Below are 24,128 nucleotides of genomic sequence, written 5' to 3'. Positions count from 1 at the left end.
TGCGCTTCTCAGAGACAGGGAGTGTTAAAGGGGGTGGCCATATTTAGGGAGGAAAGATGCTGTTTTCAAGAAGAAATCATCCGAAGGCTGTCTATCCATAGGAGCTTGCACACAAACAACCTTTGGCATGCATTTAACTGCATTTTTATCATATAGAGGTTATGGGTTGAACAAGAACCATTGTCGAAATGCAGCATTCAACTATAAATAATTAGTGTAGGAATATTTCTGGATCGTGAAGTGAAAGGCATAATATATATTTTTTCAAAATAGTCTGGTGGTGGGGTGTGAATGGCACGGCAGTAATCACTTGTTATTTGACGCATAGTTAAAAAGTCCTGTTGATTCACATGCATCGATCTTAAAATAAGGCTTAAATGATGAATCGTTTGTGTTAAATAAGAATTGATTTAAATAGATTTGAAAGTACCACTCAGATCTGAGTATATTTTACAAGGGCTTCAAACATGGCTCATAAGAAAAAGGAAAGGAAAAAGAAAAACAGTTTTACAATTAGGTTCCATTTATTATCAATACTCAACTATAGAGCTGCACGATTCTGGATAAATTGAGAATCACGATTTTTTTGGTTTCAAATAGAGATCACGGTTCTTCCATGATTCTGAACAGACAACTAAACAAAATAACATGCGATTTACTAGAGGTTCTAACAAAATGTTAATTGCTGCACTCTATTTAAAATGTTTAATGAATCTGAATGAATTTTTCAAAAATTGGTTTGAATGAATGATTCAATGACAAAAAATATTTTTTAATAGTCACTTGTTGCCACCTGGTGGCGTAACAATGTAATCGATATAATCAGTATTTGAAGCGGCATGTTACGTTAAAAGAGTGATTTACTCTATTGCGATAGCTTCCGTACACATCAGTGTTCATATCCGAACTAAAAACTTTTATCCCAGTTCTTCTGAGATAATATGAATATTTGTAACAGAAATAACTATAGGCCAACACTGGTTGAAAAGACTGTTTGTGAAACTGCTTACTGGGTCAGCGGGGCGCAAACACAGATTTGAATATTCTGTGTGATTTAGTCAGAGGTTCAATAATAGACACAGTCAAATCGTTGTCATTTAGGAATGAGATTTCATGGGTATTTGATTTGAGATTGCGATCTTTTAACAATTAATCGTGCAGCTCTACTTAAATACATTAATTAACAGAAACTAACAATGAACTGAACAATAATTCTACACCTAGGGGTGTGCCGGTTTCAGAATTGGTGATGACGGTTATGACGTGAGTCAAACGTCGTTCGGGGGGGGGGGGGGGGGGGTGGGGGGGGGGGAGCGTTGCGACGTTCGTCTGTTATAGGACAACTTACTTTGAATAAAAGAGCAGACACTGATTAGCTACTTGATCGCCTAAATTAAAAAAATAAAATTAATATTTGTGTAGTGTTCAATGTTGTTATCGATAGAGATACACAGATGGGGTATTATTTCATTCAAAACTCATCATCTGCACCAACGTTTTTTGACCAAATTTCAAAGCCGCACTAGCCCGCCATCCTCTGATTGTTTTGCGGTCTATGGACGATGCAGTGCTCTGCTGATGCGAGCCGCAAGAAAGCCCTTGTCTGTTCTAGAAAGGATGCAGCAAAGATATTTAATGCTAATATTTAATGCTAATGTATGAGGTATAGGCCTACGCTGAGTTTCATTCATTTACGATGAGATGCGCTCTAGTTCACAATGCAATGTCACGGTTATTATATTGTCTGTTATATTTGCTTTTTATTTATTAAATACATGGTTGATGAAACATTTATTAAAATTAAAATACAATTTGTACAAAACGAAATTTGCTTTAACCCTCTGGGGACCAAAAACGCGCCGGCGCGTTTTGCTCGTTTTTTTTTTTAGCAATGAAAAATAAACACAAAATGCTCTGTTAATTTTGATCTTTAGTTTTCGTGTTATACATCAATCGATCCTGTTCAGTTTCTATTTTTTTTCTGTATACTCAAAATAAAAATAAAGTGTTTTGCTTTTTGACAAATAAAGAAACTTTAACATGATGCGATTTCTGCCTTCTCTCTATCCGTAAACTCCCATTTGAAACGCGTTCGAAAATGATCTATAACTCCGCGAAAATTCAGTCAAACAGGCAAACAGACCCACGGGCATAAAGCTTGAGATCGCATCTGTTAAATGAAGTCATTTATATAAAAAACAAATATTATCAGCTTCTGTAATCTGTATAAAAAGAGAGCGACTCCAGTCGACCTCATTACGAGCTAATTCACAGTAATGTGACACGCCCACGGAGAGCGCGTGCTATTCAAACGCAAATTCTGAGAACTATTGAAGATCTGTGAAACGCCCACATCAGCTGTAAACAAAGCGCGTCGCGATCGAGTGAGGCATAATATAGCCTACCTTATGGAGAAAAGATTCCTCAGAACAGTGCTGATGAGGAGCAACATCTCCTGATATGAGGAGCAGATCCCGCTGAGGAGTGAGGTAGGCTGTTTTCTTTTCTCACGTGTGGAATAACGTTATGGAATAACGTTAGTGTAGGCCTATGCAAACCGCAAAAAGATGAATCGCATTTCTATAATATGACTCGCCTTTCTGTGAGATGAATGAAGGGTACATATTTGTAAAGACTGTTTAGCCTAAATATAAATCGCGCGTCTGTGTGTGAAAGAATAAACTGCTTTGCTATAGCCTACTGAGATGAGTAAAAATCGACTGGAATATGTTGAAATAAAATGTATTTGTACAAGCAACGTATTAAACTGCAAATTAGCATTTATATGCCCTAATATTTCATAAAAACAACGCTACAGTCAGTCACTTGTTGACTAGATTTGGGTACAGTTTTTAGGCTACTGTAAAATATACTGCCACATAAAATAAGCTTTTGTTTAGCAATTTCTGCTCATATCTAACGTTTTATATATATATATATATATATATATATATATATATATATATATATATATATATATATTTGTCAAAAATAAAGTCATAGACTAAGATGTTAGATGTTCCAATGTTGGCTATATTCAAACTAATGAATACATATGATAAAATGTAGGCCTATAATCTTTTTTTCTTTTTCTTTTTTACAAAGAAAGAGTACACTTGAAATATTGTTGAAATTGTAATTATTGTTGTAATTGTAACATTTTTAATAAAATAGCAAAACATATTTACAAGAGAGATGTAAGCAAAATCTTAAATGGTCAATATAAGTCTTCTTCTAAATACATCCTTTGTCCTTGTATTGTGGCTCAGTCAGTGTCACACCTGAAAGGATGGCTCATTAGGCAGAGTCATTATGCAGAGTGGGTGTGAACTACTCCTCCCCCTCGCATATTGGCTTTCCAAGCAAAACCTGTTTTACACCATTTAAATCAATGTATTTTTTTTTTGTGAACGATAAAGCAAGACTATTTTCATATAATTTTGAAGCTAGAACTCAAAGGGACCACATCCATTGGTCAAAAGTCTTGTGGACACATATTTAATATGTGTTTTGTGGTCTTAATTCAGCAACTTTCATTTTTATTTTTTCCAATAACCACGCATAAACATTATTCTCTTAAAAATACAAACATCTACATACAAGTTGCTTGCATATTATGGTAGCCCTGTTTGTGCTATATAGAGTGAATTTACACCTTTGTCATTAACATGTTTATAAATAACTGAAAAAAGCACAAATGTCAAGGCATGTCAGAACTTCTCAAGGGCCCCAAAAACACCTTGGTCCCCAGAGGGTTAAAGAAAGGCTTTCTACAAAGCAAAACTTAATGAAGTGGTAAAAATCATGTCTGACGATTTACAAAACAAAACTTCATTAAGTGGTAAAAACCATGTCTCCCGATATATTGCGCATCTTATGATCCTATCTTTTATTACAATTGTTTTTGAGCTAAAATGTAATACACCTCATATATATACTAGGGCTGGGCGATATATCGCATGACATTGTTAGGCGCATCTCGTCAGTAAAGCCGGTTCCTTGATTAGTAGTAAATCGCCATCACCTGCTTTCAGATGGAGCGGCATTTACTACAAAGAGCCGTAGTTAACTGACAAGCTGAGCCATATCGCATTAATATCGCGGACGTATCACCTGCGATATTAATGCGATATGGCTCAGCTCGTCAGTTAACTACGGCTCTTTGTAGTGAATGCCGCTCCATCTAAAAGCAGGTGATGGCGATTTACTACTAATCAAGGAACCGGCTTTACTGACGAGATGCGCCTAACAATGTTATGCGATATATCGCCCAGCCCTAATATACACACACTGTATAGGTTTCTTTTTTCAAACATGTTTGGGGCCAGTCAAGGGGTAATTAAACTGCATGATCAGTAATGATACGTTGTTTATTATTGCAAATGTTTATTGCTAATGTTTATTATTGCAAATGTTTTTCATTTGTTTAATAAATCTCATAATGATGGCACATCACTATATCATAGTCATAGCTTTTATTTCTGATTGGCGGTCGGTCAGGGGGTACTTGGCAAAGAATCAAATACAGTTGGAAACGACGTAGACCATTAATAACACAGATTGTTAACAATGTTTTTAATTAGTATTTAAACATTCTCTATGATAAAAAATGTTTGTAAAAAATATTTTAATAACGCGGTTTTGGCGGTTATAGAGTTCTAATGACGGTGTTAACTATAACCGTTGGTCTTACGGTTATATACTAACCATCACACCCCTATCTACACCATTTATTACTCATAATAATTTTAACATTTACATAATACAAAAAAAACAAACCAAAAAAAAACGTACCGTCCCTCCCACTATTCTGCCCAGTGGGTACCAGGCCCTCTCGTCAAACCAGTTGAGAAACTCATAAAAACCGTTGGTGGTGAGATGATGAGTTGATCTGTAGTTGAACCTGTAAACAAAGAAGAACAGAAGAAGTTGTGGTGTCACTTCTGATGAGAAAAGGCAGCCTTTTATCAACACTGGCATGTCACAATGCATTTCATGGTGAGACAAGGTGTTCAGAACACTGTTAAGACACTGCCTAAATGACAGATCTTTCCATATTAGCAGCCAACTATCACCAGTGCCAAACCACAAAGACTAAAACAAGAGCATCCACTAGGAAGCACTGAAACAGTTAACTAACTAAAATACAGACTATTTAATTAGATAGAAAAAGATGTTTTGGTTAAACTTTTCAATCATTTCATCTTGAAGGACACGCGTTTTCAAGGACAAGATTGGTTGCTCACTGTGTTTCAGTGCACACAGACAGGAATACACCTGTTCAATCAGTCATGCATTCTGCTATGTCCTTTAGGCTAGTTTTTCTGCAGCAAAATGAATGACCATATACTTTTGCTTTATAATATATATATATATATATATATATATATATATATAAAAAAAACTAGTTAACATTAGGCACTTTATTTTTCTTTTTTTTATAAACATTTTAAAATGCAGAAATGCTCAAATGAGTACATTTCCTGATAGCCTTTATTAACTTAGAACCATTCATTTGATGCACAACAGATAAAGAAAAAGCTCAAACAAAAGCACTACGAACATGGCTGTAATTAAACTGTGTAATCCTCTCTAATGCCTTTATCACCCAAAGTTCAGCAAACAGTATCCTGCTATCTCTCAAAACTCCAGAGTAGTCATTCTGAAACTTTTCATTACTAACACAAGATGAATATAGCCTTTTAAAACTCCCCTTATCCACAATAAATATCAAGGCACAGCCCTGTGTCAATCATGCTTTGTGTTTAAAGGAAATGAAATGCCCCATTTTTAGCCCAGAAAAAGCCCATGACTGTGCAAAGCCTAGTTCACCAAAATGCATGTTTTCATTTATTTATGCAGGATGAGCCCTGCTGAAAGGAAAACAGAATAATTTACAGAATAGACCTGAATAGCCAATAGAATAAAATAGCAAAGCGTGCTTATGGAGAAAATTCAGTTACTTCTCTGACATAAAAGATCCTAGGCGCTTGTGGCAGGGTATCAAGTCCATCACAGACTACCCTGTGATGACAACATTGACTTCCTCAATACACTTAACACCTACTTCAGCAGGTTTGAGGAAAAGAACAACATAACAGCAATGAAAACGCCCTCCAGCCCAGATGATGCAGTACTCTGTCTTTCTTGACCAAGCTGACGTCCGAAGGACCCTACGTAGGGTCAACCCACGGAAAGCAGCAGGTCCAGACAACATACCAGGGTGTGCAGACCAACTGACAGACGTCCTCACAGACATGTATAACATCTCCCTAAGTCAAGCCATCATACCCCGTGCTTCAAGGCCACTACCATCGTACCACTACCAAAGAAGTCACCAGCTTCAACACTCAATGACTACTGCCCGATAGCCCTCACTCCCATTATGATAAAGTGCTTTGAAAGGCTGGTCAAGTCACATCACATCCAGACTTAAGGCAGCACTTGACACACTCCAGTTTGCATACCACCCCAACCGCTCCACCGATGACGCCATACCAGCAGCACTTCATCTGAGCCTGCCGCATTTGGAGAACAACAACAGTTATGCGCGGATGCTCTTCATTGATTTCAGTTCCGCCTTTAAAGCAGTCATCCCCCCAGCACTTAGTGAGGAAAAAAGCCCCACTAGGCATCAAAACTCCACTGTGCAACTGGACATTAGACTTCCTCACTGATAGACCTCAGAAAGTATGAGTTGGGAACAAAACCTCTGAAACATCATCCTGAACACCGGGGTTCCCCAAGGCTGTGTCTTGAGCCCACTGTTGTTAAATGATACACGATGATACACGACTGTTGCGCCAGATACAACTCAAACCACATCATTTAGCTTACAGATGACACAACAGTGGTGGGCTCCGTCAGCAATGATGATGAATCAGCCAACAGAGAAGTAGTTAACCAGCTCATCATCTGGTGTGATAGCAAGAACCTGTCACTGAACGTCAACAAGACTAAAGAGATCACTGTTGACTTCAGGAGGAAGTATAATGTTCATAACCCACTCATAATCAATGGCAGCACTGTGGAGTCAGTGAGAAGTACCAAATTCCTGGGGTTGCATATAACTGAGGACTTGTCATGGACTACTAATACCACATCACTGGTCATGAGGACTCAGCAGCACATTCACTTCCTAAGGTGGATGAGAGCAAACCATCTCCCTCCTGTTCTCAACTTTTTATAGAGGCACGATAGAGTGCATTTTGACCAGCAGCCTCTCAGTCTGGTATAACAGTAGCACGTCCGCAGACCAGAAGTCCCTCCAGAGACTGATGAGGACAGCAAAGAAAATCATCAGGACCTCCCTCCCATCTATACAGGAACTACATCTGTCACGCTGCCTTAACAGAGTCACCAAAATAATCAGAGACTCCACACACCCCGCCCATGGTCTGTTTACTTTTCTGCCTTCTGGCAAACACTATCGTAGCATGCAATGCATGACTGCCAGACTTAGTAATAGCTTCTTCCCACAGACCATTAGAATACTTAAAATCACATTACCAATACAGAGATATGATGGCTGTTGGACTGTCGATACATGTTACATAGAAGGACTGAATCACAGATGCTGCTATACCCGTGTGCAATATAATACTATATGCACTATACCCACTGTGTATAGCATTTATATAATTTTTGTTTTAATATTAATTTATTTTTTTGTTTAATAATTTAGTTTTGATTGTCTTATATCTTGATTTGTTATTTGGCCTATCTATAGTGTATATTCTGTCCACCTGTTGTAGTCCTGCTTGTACTACCCTTATTTTGTTTTCTTATTTATGCTTGTACTCACTTTGCACATTTGAGCTTGGAGAAACGCAATTTTGTTCTGCTGTACACTGACGACAATAAAGAACTCTGAACTTGAATAATCAGGTGAATGAAATAATTGTTTTCTGCTCCAGATACTCTTTTCAAAATAATATTTTTAAATTGTAACATTAACATGATGACAGTAATTTGAATGTAGCTTTTGTAAAAAATATAATTCTAAACATAAAAAAAGTAAACGACAAGTTTTTCCAATGTCAACTAGTCTTGCACAATCCTACATAGCACCTCACGACAGCACAACCTATTGAAACTGACATGGCTCACTTTCATTCACGTAAAATATAGCATCAGTTCTGGCTAGGATCCATCAAATACTGCTCTCTTATTGCAAGTTTACGGCTCCAGTGAATTCATGATTGCAGCTATTGTTAATGCAAGTAAATTGTGTCCACTGGGATGGAAAAGCATTACTTCTGGATTTATTTAATCAGATTCTGCATGCATGGCAAGTGTCAGCACATGGCCTGCCATCAGATTAATGTCCTCACTATTTTGTAATACAGACGTCTCACTGGCAAGAGACGCTCTGTGTTTGCGAGAGAATCTGGCAACCTGGTGCTTGAGTAGGAGGATCGGCAGATCTGTGAATCATGTGTATTTAAAGAACCCTTTAAAGTACACAAACAGTCCATCACTGACCATGGCTGCTAACTGACACCACAACCTGCTAGCTCCCATCCCTCTCAGACCATTTCTCCCTCTCTAGGGAGGATAAAGATTCAGGAACCTTTACTGGCATGGTCAAACTCTCCATCACGATCTGATATCTAAACCGGATCCTTGGCATTCACTGAGCACTGCAATGTCCTTTCTGCAAAGAAACTACATGAACACACTAGCAAAACCATAAGATACCCTTGTTGTCAGATTTTATTGCAGATTTGAAATACATTATTGAAATGCAATCTTCTGGAGATTTCTTTCCACATTCGAACAGATAGACTCTATACTTTAATACCTATTACCTACAAGAATAGCTGCCCTGGGACGCCGTTATGAAGATGCCCATAGAGTGAAATGACTTGCATTAAAGAAGTTCCACTGAGTTGAATTTTTATTCCATTAATGGTTGTTTCTTCAACTATGGCCACTTTTGGCCCTGAAGACTTTTAGAAAATTGACTCTTAAAAAGACACTTTTCACACTCTTACTAGTTTGATCCAGTTTGTCCAATAAAAAGGTGCCAGAAAGTGAACAAATACATTGCAGAAGATGAAATCCAAACATCATTAAATTATGTATTTTTGTTTAATGGAATTATGTGGTGGAAATGACAAATGACTCACTTTTGGGATAAAATGACCAACACTTTGACTTGCTAGCATTTTATGCATCCTAAATACACACAACTAGTATTGTCACGGTACCAAAATTTCAGTATTCGGTACCAATACCAGTGAAAATCCACGGTTCTCGGTACCAATTTCGGTACCAAAGGGCTAGAAATCAATCAATTCTTTGCTGATACTTCCTCGTCATCATGGAGAGCGCAGTTCGCACCGTTTCAAAAATAGTCGATCTCCGAATGCGAATGAACTGAATCTGAATTAATATTGTTTTTATATGAAGATCCTTTTTCAAATACAGGTCAATATTGATTTTCACTAACGACAAAACAACAAATTATCCGTGAATTTATATGGAACTAATCTTTAAAAGCTTTCCATCTTTACTCTCCTCATGTAACATTGCATTCGGAGATCGACAAGTTTCTCCTTTCCACAAGCCCTTGCTCTCCCGTGGCGTCTGTCGTTGCTATGCAACCATGAACATAGGCGCGCCTGGAAAAACGAGCGCGCCGCGTTTCTATTATGAGCGCGCTTGCCATGCCCCTACATTTGGAATCTGCACGCGCAAAAAACGCGCTATGTGAACTGCCACTTATGGCAACGTGACATTAGCCTAATCCAAAATATTTCCATATGTGTCTCTTTCCTCCTTTCTTATCAACAAGTGGATTTACAGCCACCACATCAGCAGCACCGCCGGTCGCCATGTCTCAGCGCTTTAATAAAGAGGACGTGCAACTGCATGCATGCATGCATGCGCATCAAGGAACCGGGTTTGAACGGGTCCTTGGTACCACCGAAGTACCGGGTCTTTTGACAACACTACACACAACTAAATGATATTTTTATATTTTTTGTAAAGTTTCGAAAGAAGCATCTTATGCTCACCAAGGCAATGCATAATGCTCTGAGCACCGATGCTCAGTGCATGTATTTGATAAAACACAGTAAAATGACATTAAAATGTAAAATAACTGGTTTCTATTTTAATGTATTTTAAAATGTGATTCATTCCTGTGAATTTTCAACCGTCTTACTTATTCAGTGTCACATGATCTTTCAGAAATCATTGTAATATGTGGATTTGGTGCTCCAGAAACATTTCTTATTATTATCAATGTTGAGAACAATTGTGCAGCTTAATACTTTTGTTGAAAGTGGGGAAAAAATCGAAAGTTCAAAAGAATAGCATTTATTTGAAATCTTTTGTAACATTATAAATGTCTTTACTGTCATACATTTATGTATCATTGCTGAATAAAAGTATTAATTTCTTCAACAACAACAAAATTACTGACCCCTATTTTTAAAAAGGTAGTGTACACAAGTATCATTTCAATGGCACTGTTGTCTCCTTGGTAAACTAACCTCTTACAGAAATGGAGCAAACTGTGGGACAGGCATTTAAAAACCAGATTTTTTCATTTTTATTTATAAATTTGTTTAGGTGACTCAATTTTAAACATGCATTAATACATAAAAATCCATTATAACAATATAAAGTCAGACAAAGTCTGATGTGGAACAAGGATGAAACAAAGCCATTGAAACGTAGCAAAAATATATTAAGGAATGGAGAAAAGCAAGACTGTAATGTAACCTTCATATCATTTTTTATAATTTTAATCTTTCAATAAAAATCAACCATTGTGACATAAAAGTTGAAGAAACACCCTAATGTTTCCGTGACTGCATTCTCTGCGCCAGGATACAGAATCACTTGGGAAGTCACCTGGAAATGACCCAGGGCGACACTGAGCCGTGTCGTTTTAAGGTGGGGTAATCTCAGCAGACAATGTGCAGGAGAATCAGATTTTGTGACTGTATTATCAGCTGGATACATTGAGATGTCTTTATGCAAGCAGTGAACTGGAATTCTTTCATCTGCAGTTTAACCTCAGTGACACACGTTCCGCTCAACATTCCCGCCAACTCTTGAACTCCGCACTTCATAAAACTCAATTTCACACTGTGTGGACATACATGCAGAGCTTTGAAAAGGTCCCATTCAATGCCGTGCAGCAACCTAACATTTATTAACAGCCACTGCAGAGACCAGGGCATAAATTGCTGCTTAAAGCGCGTCTGGAAATGCTAGAAATAAAGGTTGTTTAAACTTTTAAGTTTCTTGTAGACAGAGCGGCTTAATCCAGAGTTGAGAAGAAGCGCTAAGGTACTTGGAGAAAGTACAACAGATTTAAGCAATTAAAGGTATCAGGACTGGTTTAGACTAGAGTTCATTAAAGCCTGCAATAAAGGCAAGGTCGTGTTAACTTGTTGCTGGGTAAACACAACTAAAGATAGAATAACCAGAGTTAAGAAATCAAGTGATGAATCAAATAATTGCCTGTACAGCCTGAAAGAGCTCAACCTTGTAGCATAAAGGAACGATTACGCTGATGGCGATATTGTGGGAGGTTGACAAAGTATTTTTACTTGACTGAATTATCCAATGGCAGCAACAAATTGCTTAAGCTTCACTGTCTCCAGCTTCAAAACTCCAACTATAATTTAAAACAATTGACTTCAGGCCACATTGTATCTGCAAATCGCTCTCCATGTAAGTGGCCGTTAAGACCTGGTATAAAGGAATTATGGGACCAAAAAAAGAAAGAGAAAATCAACAACACAGCAAGAGTTTTTAAATCTGAAATGTCTCACCGTGACATAATGAGACTGAGGGGCTAGCCTGGACTCAAGTGTTGGTTTCTGATTACTCCCCATCACATCTAGTGCATCTCAGAGGCCAAAAGTCAAACATTTTAGACTTTGCTATTTGCTCTATGCATTTCTTCAAGATAGAGGCTATGGAAAAATGATTGCAATCATTTATACAGAGTCGTCAGGCTGGGAAGCTTGTCATATTAAATTTGATGGCTGACATTACGCCTGTATCACCTTCATCAATTTAATCAGGGTGCAGGCAAGGAAATTACAAGGAGTATGGAATCTGGAGCGGATAGGAGCCCGCTACAAATGAAAAAGAAAAGAGTTGCAAAGATGGAAGATGACAATCTTTGAGAAAACATTGTTAAGCAATCCTAATCATAACTCTTCCTTAATTTTCCACCGTATAAACAAACACAAATGCAGGATAAAGCACAACTCAAATGTGTTACATCCAGGTCAACTTGTGTGACCAGAAGCTAATAATTTAAAATAAAATAAAAATCAAAGGATTTTAATAAAATTCTGCAAGTAGCATTGAAAGAACATTTACAGTTGTGATGTATTGGAGGTTCTTAGCTTCCGTATTGTGACGTACAATAGTGTGCAATTGTGTCCAGTTGACTGGATGGAGGCAGATCTGCAAGCTTGTAATCGATTGAGAGAAAGAGGTGGGGTTTACGCTGACTACATGATTAAATAAGTCTGGAAAATATTACTTGAGAGAAGTCTGTCATTTCACAAGATCGACATATATAGCCTATATTTTATCAAAATGTTGATGTCAATAAAATAAAAATGATTAAGGAACATACATGGATGAATCCTGCACAAAAAGATCAATAATGCATTTATAAAATAGATTTCCATTTCATACTAAGTGTTTTTTATTTTTCTAGTAGGGATGAATGACGATAGTCACCTATTAGACCAAAAGTAAATTATTAGTGGTGAAGCTCCAATTAGCATTAAAGCTATTAACCTAAGAAAACCCAACCATGATCCAAACGGTGATTAGTGACGTATCTAAAACCATTCAATTTTCGAAATGCACAATGTTTCACAATATTTTTTGATCCAAAGTACAAACAAATAATTTGTTCAATTGAATACTGATTTAGTAACTCAATCTGGGTGGAGAATTTTTTTACTTTTTACAAAATACATTGTGGGACAGAACTGTGTCCTTTACCATCTATTCTGCCCAAATTGTGCAAAGCTGCTTGTTTTCTACATTTCATTGTGTAGCATCTAGTGTTGTTTGAATGCAAGCAACATGTTGGATCAGGTTAACATGAAACTTTCCCTATTACACATGGCTCCTTATTAATCAAAGAGACGTTCAGACAAACCAGAGACAAGTGGATTTGTAAAATGCAGTTTTCCACATCCCTTCCACATTCTAGTTGACAAAAATAGCTGTAGCCTGAGAGATAAAAACGCAGTCTGTGGATGTTCCTTGGGTTTTTTGTTCCTTCACTAACCTTTTTTCTCTTCAAAAAACCAATTACTGTGATCTAATAAGGCAGTCTTCCACCCTTCAAAGAATTAAAAGAGGGTTTTTATGCTTAATGTGCTCTGAAGGTGGCCGTGGGGCCAATGTATCTGACCTCAATCAGTATAGCCCAAACAAACACACACATCTCTAACTCATTAACATCAGATTCTGGTTCAATCGCACTACAAGCTTGTCACGGCCCGTACAAGCATTTATACAAGAAAACCACCGATGAGATACAAAACTCGCAGCTCAAAACACAGAACAAGGACTGTACCATCATCTATAAAATGGTAACAAAAACATGTCAGCACCCAATGGAGAAAGTACACTACATTTGTACAGCACTTCAGCATTCTTCATATTACAGCCAGTGTAAAACAGTCATCAAAGTCCAGGTGTCATCTTACAATACAGGTGCTTTGTGAATCCATGGACCCTTCCGTAAAAAAAAAAGTGAAGAATGCAAGTTAGAGCCAGGTTGGATTTTTGATGGAGGAGTGATGGGGCTTCAGCTAAGTTTGCTCTTTTTACCTGCTCCATTAAAAATGGGTCTGTCTAAGCAAGACTGCTTCAGGCAAAGCAACTCAGCAGAAAGAGGTCTGATGGCTGAATAATATATGGAAAAGAGTTATGGTTTATAAAATGAGATGCGCTGTCTCAGTGTGCATTAAATATGTCAGGGAGTGCTGGTGCTTTGCAGAATCCTCAACCCTGTGAAAGATAAGGACTAAAATTCCTGTAATTTTGTTAAAAACTGACTGGAAATTCTCTTTGATTTCAAAAGTGGGTATTTTTTGCACCGATTTAAAAATTCTAGTCAATATGATAAGCCAGTAATTGTTTTAATGTCAATGGTGATCAAATGATCACAATATTAAAATTCTATACATTTTGAAATTTTGGATATTGGATATTGCATTCCTATTTTGGTGTCACTGCACAGCTAGGCTAACTCTAGCCACTTCATTTTGCTGTCCAACTGAAATATAAAATGCATACTCAATTTAAGAATGTGACATCTGTAAATATTTATGAATTTAAATAAATTCTGACCTTTACAAAGCACAATACATCATATTCACTTGAGATGTAATCCATCAGATTGAATTCTTTGGACTTTCTTGTGTTTTACAATGTTAGTGAAAATGAGACGGTTAAACTATTTTAAGGTGACGTGGGTACATCGTACTTACTCAAATAAGTACGGAGTAATTAATTAATTACATGTACGTACTATAGAGTTATGTACTGCATATGATTAATGATTGATGTATTAACATTTCATTTGTTAACATTATTTAACTACATTAGTTACCATGAACCAACATTGAAAAATACTTCTAAAGCATTTATTAATCTTAGTTAGCCTAAATGTCAATTACAAAATGTACAAATACATTATTAAAATCAAAAGTTGTATCCATTTATATCAGTTAATGGACATGACATAGCATATATAACAAATGTATTGCTCATTTGTGATGTTAGTTAAAGCATTAACGTTAACTAATGGGACCTTTCTTGTAAAGGGTTACAATATTCAAGCAAGTAAAAGCATGAGATGGTCTGAAGCTCAGAACACAACCAATGAGAATGTCAAAACTGCATTCGTGTGCATCAATAGCTCCACTACTGACTCAAACTCTCTAAAAGAAAAACAAAAAGGATGAAAAAGATTTCATAACTGAACAGGCTGGATCAAAAGATCAGTCAGCTGTATAAAATTCAGAGATTGTTCTTTTTAAAAGGGGAAATTGTGCTTCAGAAACTCATGAAAGGCCTGACTATATTTAAGAACCCAAATTCACACATCAAGCACTTCTGGTCAAAGCAATCTGTCTGAATGATTTAAGCATTGATCAAGCCTCATACTACATAACCTTTAATCTTTTTAATCGCTGATTGGAGTAGGAAAACCAAACAGCAAATGCCAAATTCACATCTCACTTCCTTTGTGTTCCTTTCCTGGAGATTTAATCCAACATAAAAGAACTGATTGACCTTGAGGAACGATACGGAAGGTTTTCCGGATGAGGACAAGGAGTTCGTCCCGCCTGACACAAGCACATCAAAGCTACGCTCTTGGAATAACTGAGGGCCCGTAATTGGCAAGGGGGAAAGCTTGTGCTGTGAATGCAAAGCTGCTCAGCTAAGTGAGCACATCCCAATTAAAACCCATTCCGTTTCAGCACACAAAGACGCCTGCAACGTATTGTGTATCAGACACAGAGCAAATATCTTTACCCAAGTGGGCCGAAAAACCATAGCAATTAATATTTCGCATTTCACTGTGTGATGACAGATTAGAAAACCTCAGTCTGCAATAATTAGGCAATCAGTGCGACTTTAAATCGTACATTTTATTAACTAGACACAGAGACTGATACGTTTTTCCTGAACTAGATTTTTCTGTAATACTCCTCTGAAGATGGCTAATGATCCCACATCTATGCATCATTGTCAACGATAATTATCTGGCGCAGAAAAACAAGGACCTTCTGATGTCAAAAGAACAAAGAATTAAATTCAAAATGACTGGCAACCACAAAGTTTGCCAACACCAGGTATATAATATAATAACATAATATAATATACCTGTGTAAAGACTGCAATTTAAATCAAACTGATTTGTGAACTGATTATTTGTAAAGAAAAGACTATTTGAAAAGATAAGAACTATTTGCTCAGATTAATGGATTTGCAAATGAAAACTTGACACGATAAGATTTAGACCTCAGTAAAAAAAAACGTAAAATTTCAGTCTAGTTATGAAAAAGAAATCATACACCTTCAAAAGATTTGAAATATAAAAACAAAGGTTGCTTTTTTCCCCAACCCCAAAACAACAACAACATAAATGGAAGGAGACCTTAATATATAACTTGATTTGATAACATTTCTTGCCACAAAAAAAAAAAAAGTTTGAGCATTATAAATCCATTTTGTACAGTTTGTACAGCTGTGAACTATCATAAGAAATGGGCAGGGTGGATCATTAGGCTACATTGCAAGCGACCTCATGGACCACATGCAGGTTTTCAATAAGCAGGGAAAGCTAAGGTGAAAGACTCCAACAGTATGAAGAAATAAACAAGTACTGCCCCCATAATCATGTTTTCACAGTCAATTGGACCGTGTTAACTGCTCCACTTTGACCACAAGCAGAGATGACACTGCATGAATGAAATTTGAGTGGGAGAAGGCTGCAGACACAACTAGCCCAGCTACAGAAGCAAAGAAGCTAAAACCTTACTTCCATTTATGTGTGGGCGATATACCAGTTAAGGATAAAGCAGGGGCTCAACAAAGATTGTTTCTGCTGGCCAAGTAGTTCAGATTTATACTTGCCAAAATGTTCACCAGCTTCATCACAAAATGGATTCTTTTTCTGCATCATTTTTTTTTTCTTCAGAATAATTATTTGTATCTTTTTTTTTAAAACATCAAATTCTTTACAAACATATCTAACAATAAATGTATTAGGTTAAGCCATAATAGCTGAAAATTATAAGACAAATAAATCAAATATAATTATAAAAGCCTCTTTTTGTTTGAATTAACAATATGCCAAACAGAAAAACTTAAAATTAGACAATATTTAATGATAGAAACATTATTTTATATTATATAAATGTATAATAATAATAATAATAAATCATCATAATTTATTTAAACATTTTTGCTGCAAGTAGCAATTAAAGGGATCAAATAAACCCAAAAATTTAATTTCGTCTGAGGCTGACACGGCAGAAATTGTTGAATCAAGTGTATTTTTGTTGTTGTTTTTTGCGCAGAAAAAGTATTCTTGTCACTTTATAACATTAAGGTTGAACCACTGTAATCACATGGACTATTTTAAAGCCTTGAAAGTGGTAATTATCATTTTTGGGTGAACTAACCCTTTAAGGGGCCAAGCATCACAGAGGCAGAATGAAGAGCTAAAAAAATAATAATAAGGCAGAGAGCATCAGACCAAGTGCAAAAATAAGTAGACATTTGGAGACTTTTGGATAAGCAAAATGGCTGAAAGACCAGAAATACAATCAACGTGACACAATTGCTTATTACTTTTGACCAATAGGTGGCGACGACACCAAAATTATCTGGTGGGGTCAGTGTTGGGTGGCAATTACACACAAAATTTGGTCTAGCCTATGTCTAATCTTTCCAGAGATACAGCCTTAGATTCAGTTTGGCATTATACCAGCAAATTCATTTATGCTGTATACGAAAATGGTTTCATCTATTGAAACAAAATCCATAAAATTGCCACATGGGCTAAAGATGATTTGATCAAAGGTCATGGTTGTCATAACACACCAAGCGTGGACAGAGATATAGCCTCACATCCATTTTGGTGTGCTCTTCGTCGAATTCGTTCACACATTAATCAAGAACGGTTTGACGACTCAACTTGAATTCCATGTTTTTTTCCCCCATGGTCTAAAGATGATCCGATTATATTTTCGTGAAAATCAGAGCAATGGTCTAAGAGGAGTTCGAAATAGTAGATTTTTCAGAAACCTCAAAATCGAGTTCCAAACAAAGAGTCTTCAGCCAAGGAATCAGAAGAAAAAGGAATTTGAAAAAGGATTGAGGTAGAGACTGAGGAATTACTGTAGTTATTGTTTAGACTGGACGGAGGAGGACGACATTTTCCTTTCCTTTATATCGTCCACCCCTCCATTTCCAATACACAAAGACCACAATCAGTTCTGACTATTCAAAGGCAAATGACATTAAGGTCATCTTACCATGACTCTGATTCAGGCTGCCAAACACAGAAATGTTAAAGACATTCTCCATTCAGGTGAGCAGGAAGTAGTAATATTCATGAGCTGGCTAATAGACAAATACGAAGAGGTCCCATACCTGGATTGAGTTGCAGTGGCATCAGACAGCTAAAGGTGGTGTACAACACCACTAGGGATGGGAATCGAGAACCGGTTCCATTTTAGAACCGGTTCCAAATTTCCAAGAACTGGTGATTCGATAAGAAACGTGCATTTCGATTCCGCTTATCGGTTCCTGTGTGCGCATTTTAATGTGATTTAAACCATTCAAGTACAAAAGTCTCACGCGTTATTTTCCGTGCTCCACACACATCCAAAGCGCGTTCACAGAAAAAGTTATTTTAATCCTACACTGTTACACATGCGTGCAGCGCAGAAAACAGCGTGCGAGTCATTGATTCGTTTCTGAACCTGAAAATCTTAAAACACTGTTTATTACTTATTTTTTTTTATTACTGAGTGTTTACTTGTCTTTAATAATGCTTGATATTTATATTAGTTAGGCTAGTTGTTTTTGCTATGGTAACTTTAAACCATAGGCAAAAGTTTTTAGCCTATTGATTTGTTCATGATAATCAGCTACATTGATTGTTTTGCAAGAAGACAAAATAAATGTGAATGATATCCAGTTATTTTTTTACCTTCCCAAATAAACAATAGTTCTGAGGCACTCAAAAGGAATATAGGTTTAAAAAGCCTTTATTTAAACTTGGCTATCCATTAAAAAGGTCATGTGACCACATCTAGATATATAGCATGCAGTCTACAGATTGCCATTTTGAATTTGCCCTGAAGAAGGCCACAGAGGCCGAAACATGTTGGCATGTTTTTTAATGGATAGCCAAGTTTAAATAAAGGCTTTTTAAACCTATATTCCTTTTTAGTGCCTCAGAACTATTGTTTATTTGGGAAACATTTTTGGATCTCCAAGCTGAAGAGCACCAGAGGAACACACCTCTCAATACCCAGGTAGCACTCCTAGTAACTCGTTATTTTTTTACCTTATTGGAATTTAAATGAGGAATCGATGAGGATCGCTAAAATTCAAACGATACACAGCCCTATTCCTTACTACTATTTTTTTATTAGTCGTTTAATAATTTTAATGGAACCGGAAACGTTAGACAGAACCCTAACCACCACAATACCTGGTGCAATTTTAAACCACCCTAATTAACACGTGACTTCTCACTATTCTTTAAGAATATTTGGAAAAGGTTACACTAAGCACAGTAAAAAGATGAGCTGTGCCTGGCTTCCTTTTCTCCTTCTGGAGACTAATTAATCGGACGACTTATATTCAAGGCCAGGCAGAGGCAACAAGAGCCCTGTGGTCCCTGAAACATTATACTTCTCCTCAAAACCTCCAATAAAAGTAGAATCTCATTCAGATATACAAGAGAGCAGCTCAACTCCACAGGCAGCTCAGAGATAAGTGGCACTCAAATGCTTCTTCAGATCAGAATGCCCGTCACAGACAACGCAGCCACGGTCAGGGAGATACAGGATGAAAGCTCAATTAACACAAGGGTGGATGGATAATGCCATATGGATAGAGAGAGCGGAGAGGGAGATAACAGAAAGATTCAAAGAAAACAGGGGAAGGTAAAAACAGAAATATGAGCTTTGCGTTACTGCCTTTATTTCTGTTGTGCAAACAGAATATAAGGGTTAGATGTGGGTAATATGATTTGGGGGGGGGGGGGTCTTTCAAAAAGAGGCAATATTTTACCTCAATACTGCAATGAGATTCTAACTCGCATAATATATTTATAAATACAGACATTTAGAAATATAGCTTTTTTGGCAGATAAGATTTTGTTTATGTTAAATAAAATGTATACACATTGTTTTTTTAATTAAAACATTACATATTTTTTAAATAATCATATTTAAGTAACCATAATAAGAATGTGAATATTTTCTCCTTTTATTATAGAAAAAGCAACTGATAATCAGTAAATTAAAAGTCTCACATTATGGCAAAAACGAATTTTAGTATATATATAACTTTAAATTCTGTTTTAAATTAGCCATTTTCAAAGCCGATGTAAAATAACCAATAAATATACAGGGCTCGAAATGATACGCTCCCAAAATTGAATCTGTGCAACTCAATTTATTTGGGAGCATTTGTGCGAGTGCAAACAATTGATGTGGTGCGACCTTTTTTTCTAGAGATGCATCAATCGACCGGCCATAAATCAGAAACGGCCTGTTTGTGCTCCAAACACATGATCGGCAACAGGCCAGTTTTTGGTTTAATTTTTGCTGATCTCTATGCTGGACTTGCACACAAACTGCATTGCAATCATTTCCCGAAATGTCATTTGTGTGAAAATATTAAGAAGTCTGTTAACAGGACGTTAACACAGGCCAGAGACTGGACATGCTGAAGACTGACGCAAAGAGGAGAGCGCAGATGCACAGCAGAGAAAATACCAGGCACAGCAAAATCACTGTTTGATGTGCTTGAAACATGGGAAGAAAAATAAATATAAATATTGAATTTGGGTGGGGGCTTATATGAATGTGTCTCTAAAGAGAACTGACTGCCTTCAGAATAGTTTTGATGGCATTTTCTTTTCCTCTTACCTCCGTATATAGTAGTGTTTATAAGCGCAGATGCTTTGTTTACAGTGGTACCCAAAGAAACGCTTATTTTCCATAAGCGCCACCTTCTGTCAGAGAGTGAAATTGCATTTTCATTCAGTCCATCTTTTTTTGTGCAGGTGTGTCTTGTAACAATTTCACAAAGTCAGACCATTCTTTATTTGCGCAAAGTCTTGAAATTGTGCAATCTAATTTAAATAAAAAACAACTGCTCATGCTACGTGTGTAGCATATTTGTTTAGATCATGATTAAAATGCAGTGTTTACCTCCAATTTCAAATGGCTACAGATGTTATTTTTAAGGCAAGTTTGGCTTGTTAAAATAAATGGCTTGTTATAATAAACAACAAATAAATAAATAAATAAATGTCAAGCCCTGAATATATAATAACATATGCCTTGTGATGCCATAAGTACATCTGTCATCCAAGTTGTCCAGGTCCTCCTCTGTAATTTTTCACAACAGTCTAATTCTTTGTTGCATGCAAATAACATAAATAGTTCCCGCCCACTGATAGCAGCAAAAGTATGCCTACCACAATATACAGCACAAAAATGTCTACCAGTCGACATTTCAACTTTCAATCCAGCCTTAACAGCAGGCTGTGTTATTTGCCTTAGAGAGGGTTGAAAGAAGTGCACAAGCTAAAGCAAGAGAGAGAAAAACGATAGACAGAAAATACACTAGAGGAATTAAGAGTAGAAAAGCAGAACAGGAAACGCAACACTCCAGCATCCAAAAATGAGAAAGGACAGAGCAGGCTCGGGGCAGTGTGCTGGATCTAAATGAGACACCCAGAGAACCAAGTGTGTGTGTGTGTGTGTGTGTGTGTTGCACTGAAATTATCTGGACATGAAACAATTACTCATTTGAGCTCTCAAATCAATGAAGCCCCTGGCTGGAAACACAGGGAAAAGCCGTTTGAAAGCATTTGAAAGTAAGGTGCTCTCAGAGTTATTACAATTTCCAACCATTTACAGAGCTCAGTCAGTCCAAACCTTTTTAATTGGTGTTATTTACAGGAACAGGATGAATATACTTTCCTTCAGTATTAGAAACCAGCATTCAGACCAAACCAAACCTGATGCAACTGCAGGTAAAACCAAGTTTCAAAAGCCTGCAAATCTCAAATGTAAAGTTCTAGATGCATTCTTACATGTTAGTCCAGATTCCAAAGATATGGCCAGTGTCAAGCGGGCTCGAATCCAAGACTAGGCCCAATCTGTGCCCTGGAAACCAATAACCCAGAGGGACCTCCATCCCAACCTCTACAAAGGGACTTGAGCACTCACTTGCGGTTAAAAGCTTCTCAACATTCATATGACTAACAGAGCTGGAAAATCAATCTGAGCCAATGCACGCCTGCCAGCAAGAAAAGAAAAACTCCTCCTGCATGTCAAAGTAGATTACTGAACGAGAGCACACAATAGCCTGAGAGGTGTCAATGCCACACTTGAGAGGACAGTCGCATGTGTGCAAGCAAACAAAAGGTAAACACTATAAATTCAATAAATGGCAAAAAGGCTAAATAAATGGCATGAACAAACAGATATAAATCTAAAAAATGCAATCAGTGGGTTACATTAGACCACTTGAATGCTCCACAATTGCACAAAAGGCAGAAAAGACTAGACAAGGATTGGCAGATATTACAAAATCCAATTGACAAGCCAAAAAAAAAAAAATCTTTCATACATAGCATACACCAATGTTATGCACGCCTATTCCCATATTTCTACATTTATAAAAATCAAATAAATGTAAAAGGAATAAAATAATTTAAATTTTTCCAAACAAGCAAGGACAGGAGAAATGATTTTAACATTGAAAAATAAAAAAAAATAAAAAATAAAAAACACACACCTTCAGCATTAACAGATGCCAGCAGATTTGCTCAAGTGATTTGCCAATTTCAGAATCAGAATATGCAGTGTTTAATGAACGTTCTGAATGTAAATGGGCTAATGACAGGCACGGTTGGCTGACCCATCGTATGTAAATGGTTTAGAAAACTATACCAATAAAATTCAGAAAGGTCATTAGCAAACAGCAATGACCTGTTAGCTAATTAAATCTACTCATGTAAGTGGTGCTTATATAGTCATATACCCACTTACTCCATTAGTCAATGAAACCCTGAGCCAATGAGAACATGTGCTTTAAGGGGTGTTCACACATATAGTTCACATTAAATGGCATATTCTCTGTGCTGTTGTTTGCTAGTAGGCGTTCCTACTGGACTGCAATATTATACTGTCTCAGGCGGACTGTAAAACCTACTCCCTACAAAGATGCTGTCTGGCCCAACATATAAAGCAACCAACCACAGTTTGTTACTGTTAACCTGCAGATCAGGGGACAGACTAATAGACCACAAGAATAACTAGAAAAATAACTAGAATAATAGACCACAAATAGGAAATTCAGTTCTGCTCATGGATGAGGTTAACGTGCTAGTACAGTTTTTCTCAATAGCTAAAATACTAAAGACTAGGGGTGTAACGATTCATCAGCTACATCGATGTATCGATTTATATTCCTATGATCCAACTACATCGATCTGTGCTCGGCAAGTTGGCCTTCCGGACGACATATATCGATCTAACATCATTTTAAAAGGTAATGAATCGATTGTATCGATACTAGGAAATAACGCATTGGATTTAAGCACGTCAGACTTTATATGGATGTTTTTTTCTGAGCACTTTTAATGATAAAGGCGTTAAACGTTACTCGATTCAGTCTGCCTATCTGTGACGTCATTGCCATGCGTGACGCGCCAGCAGCAGCACAAAGACAACAAGCAGCACAAAGTCTCTCACCTCAGAAAAACGGACTTTCCTGTTCTCTCAGCCGCTATACTGCAGTAGCGCGCACTCTTCAACTGCACACGCAAATATAGGCCTATAGGCCTATATCGCTTCACTATATATAAAGCACAAAATATGTATATGTAATATCCCATGGCCAAACTATTCAAAACATCATTCAATGTTGTGATAATCGTAATTAATAATCGCAATTACAATTTCAAGGGAATAATCGACAATTATGATTTTTTTTTTTCATAATCGTGCAGCCCTATAGCCTGGTTAAAACCAGACCATTCTCAGTAGTAACTGAGTTATGGTCTGGCAAAGCTTCATTAATAACTAATTTCCAAAGGGGCGTCACCAACGGACGTCGCTCAAATGCCTCTGGGCGCAATTGTTAGACCTAAAACCAATCAGAGCGATCGTCATCGTGTAAAGCCATATGCTGCGTGAGCCTGTGTCCCAATTCGCCTAAGTTACACTACGCCATAAAAGTATGTACTCTTTTTGTGAAGAAAAGGTATTTACTTTTGAATGTGTAGCAAAAAAGTAGGCAAGCTTTGGGACAAACTACTTCATCATCTTTATCGGACGGATCTGTCGCAT

General features: G+C 37.0%; 1 protein-coding gene across 1 annotated transcript in view; it reads right to left on the bottom strand.

Annotated features, from left to right (window-relative positions):
• The window catches only part of stt3b (STT3 oligosaccharyltransferase complex catalytic subunit B), a 48,819-nt gene that overhangs the window by 20,577 nt on the left and 4,114 nt on the right, over positions 1-24,128 (bottom strand). The window contains exon 2 of the mRNA XM_079894078.1: positions 4,795-4,903. Coding sequence (XP_079750204.1) covers positions 4,795-4,903 — 109 coding nt within the window. The remainder of the gene's footprint in view (positions 1-4,794; positions 4,904-24,128) is intronic.

This window comes from Squalius cephalus (genome assembly GCF_949319135.1).
Source record: "Squalius cephalus genome assembly, chromosome: 15".
Taxonomy (NCBI): domain Eukaryota; kingdom Metazoa; phylum Chordata; class Actinopteri; order Cypriniformes; family Leuciscidae; genus Squalius; species Squalius cephalus.
This window is presented reverse-complemented; position numbering and strand designations above follow the sequence as displayed.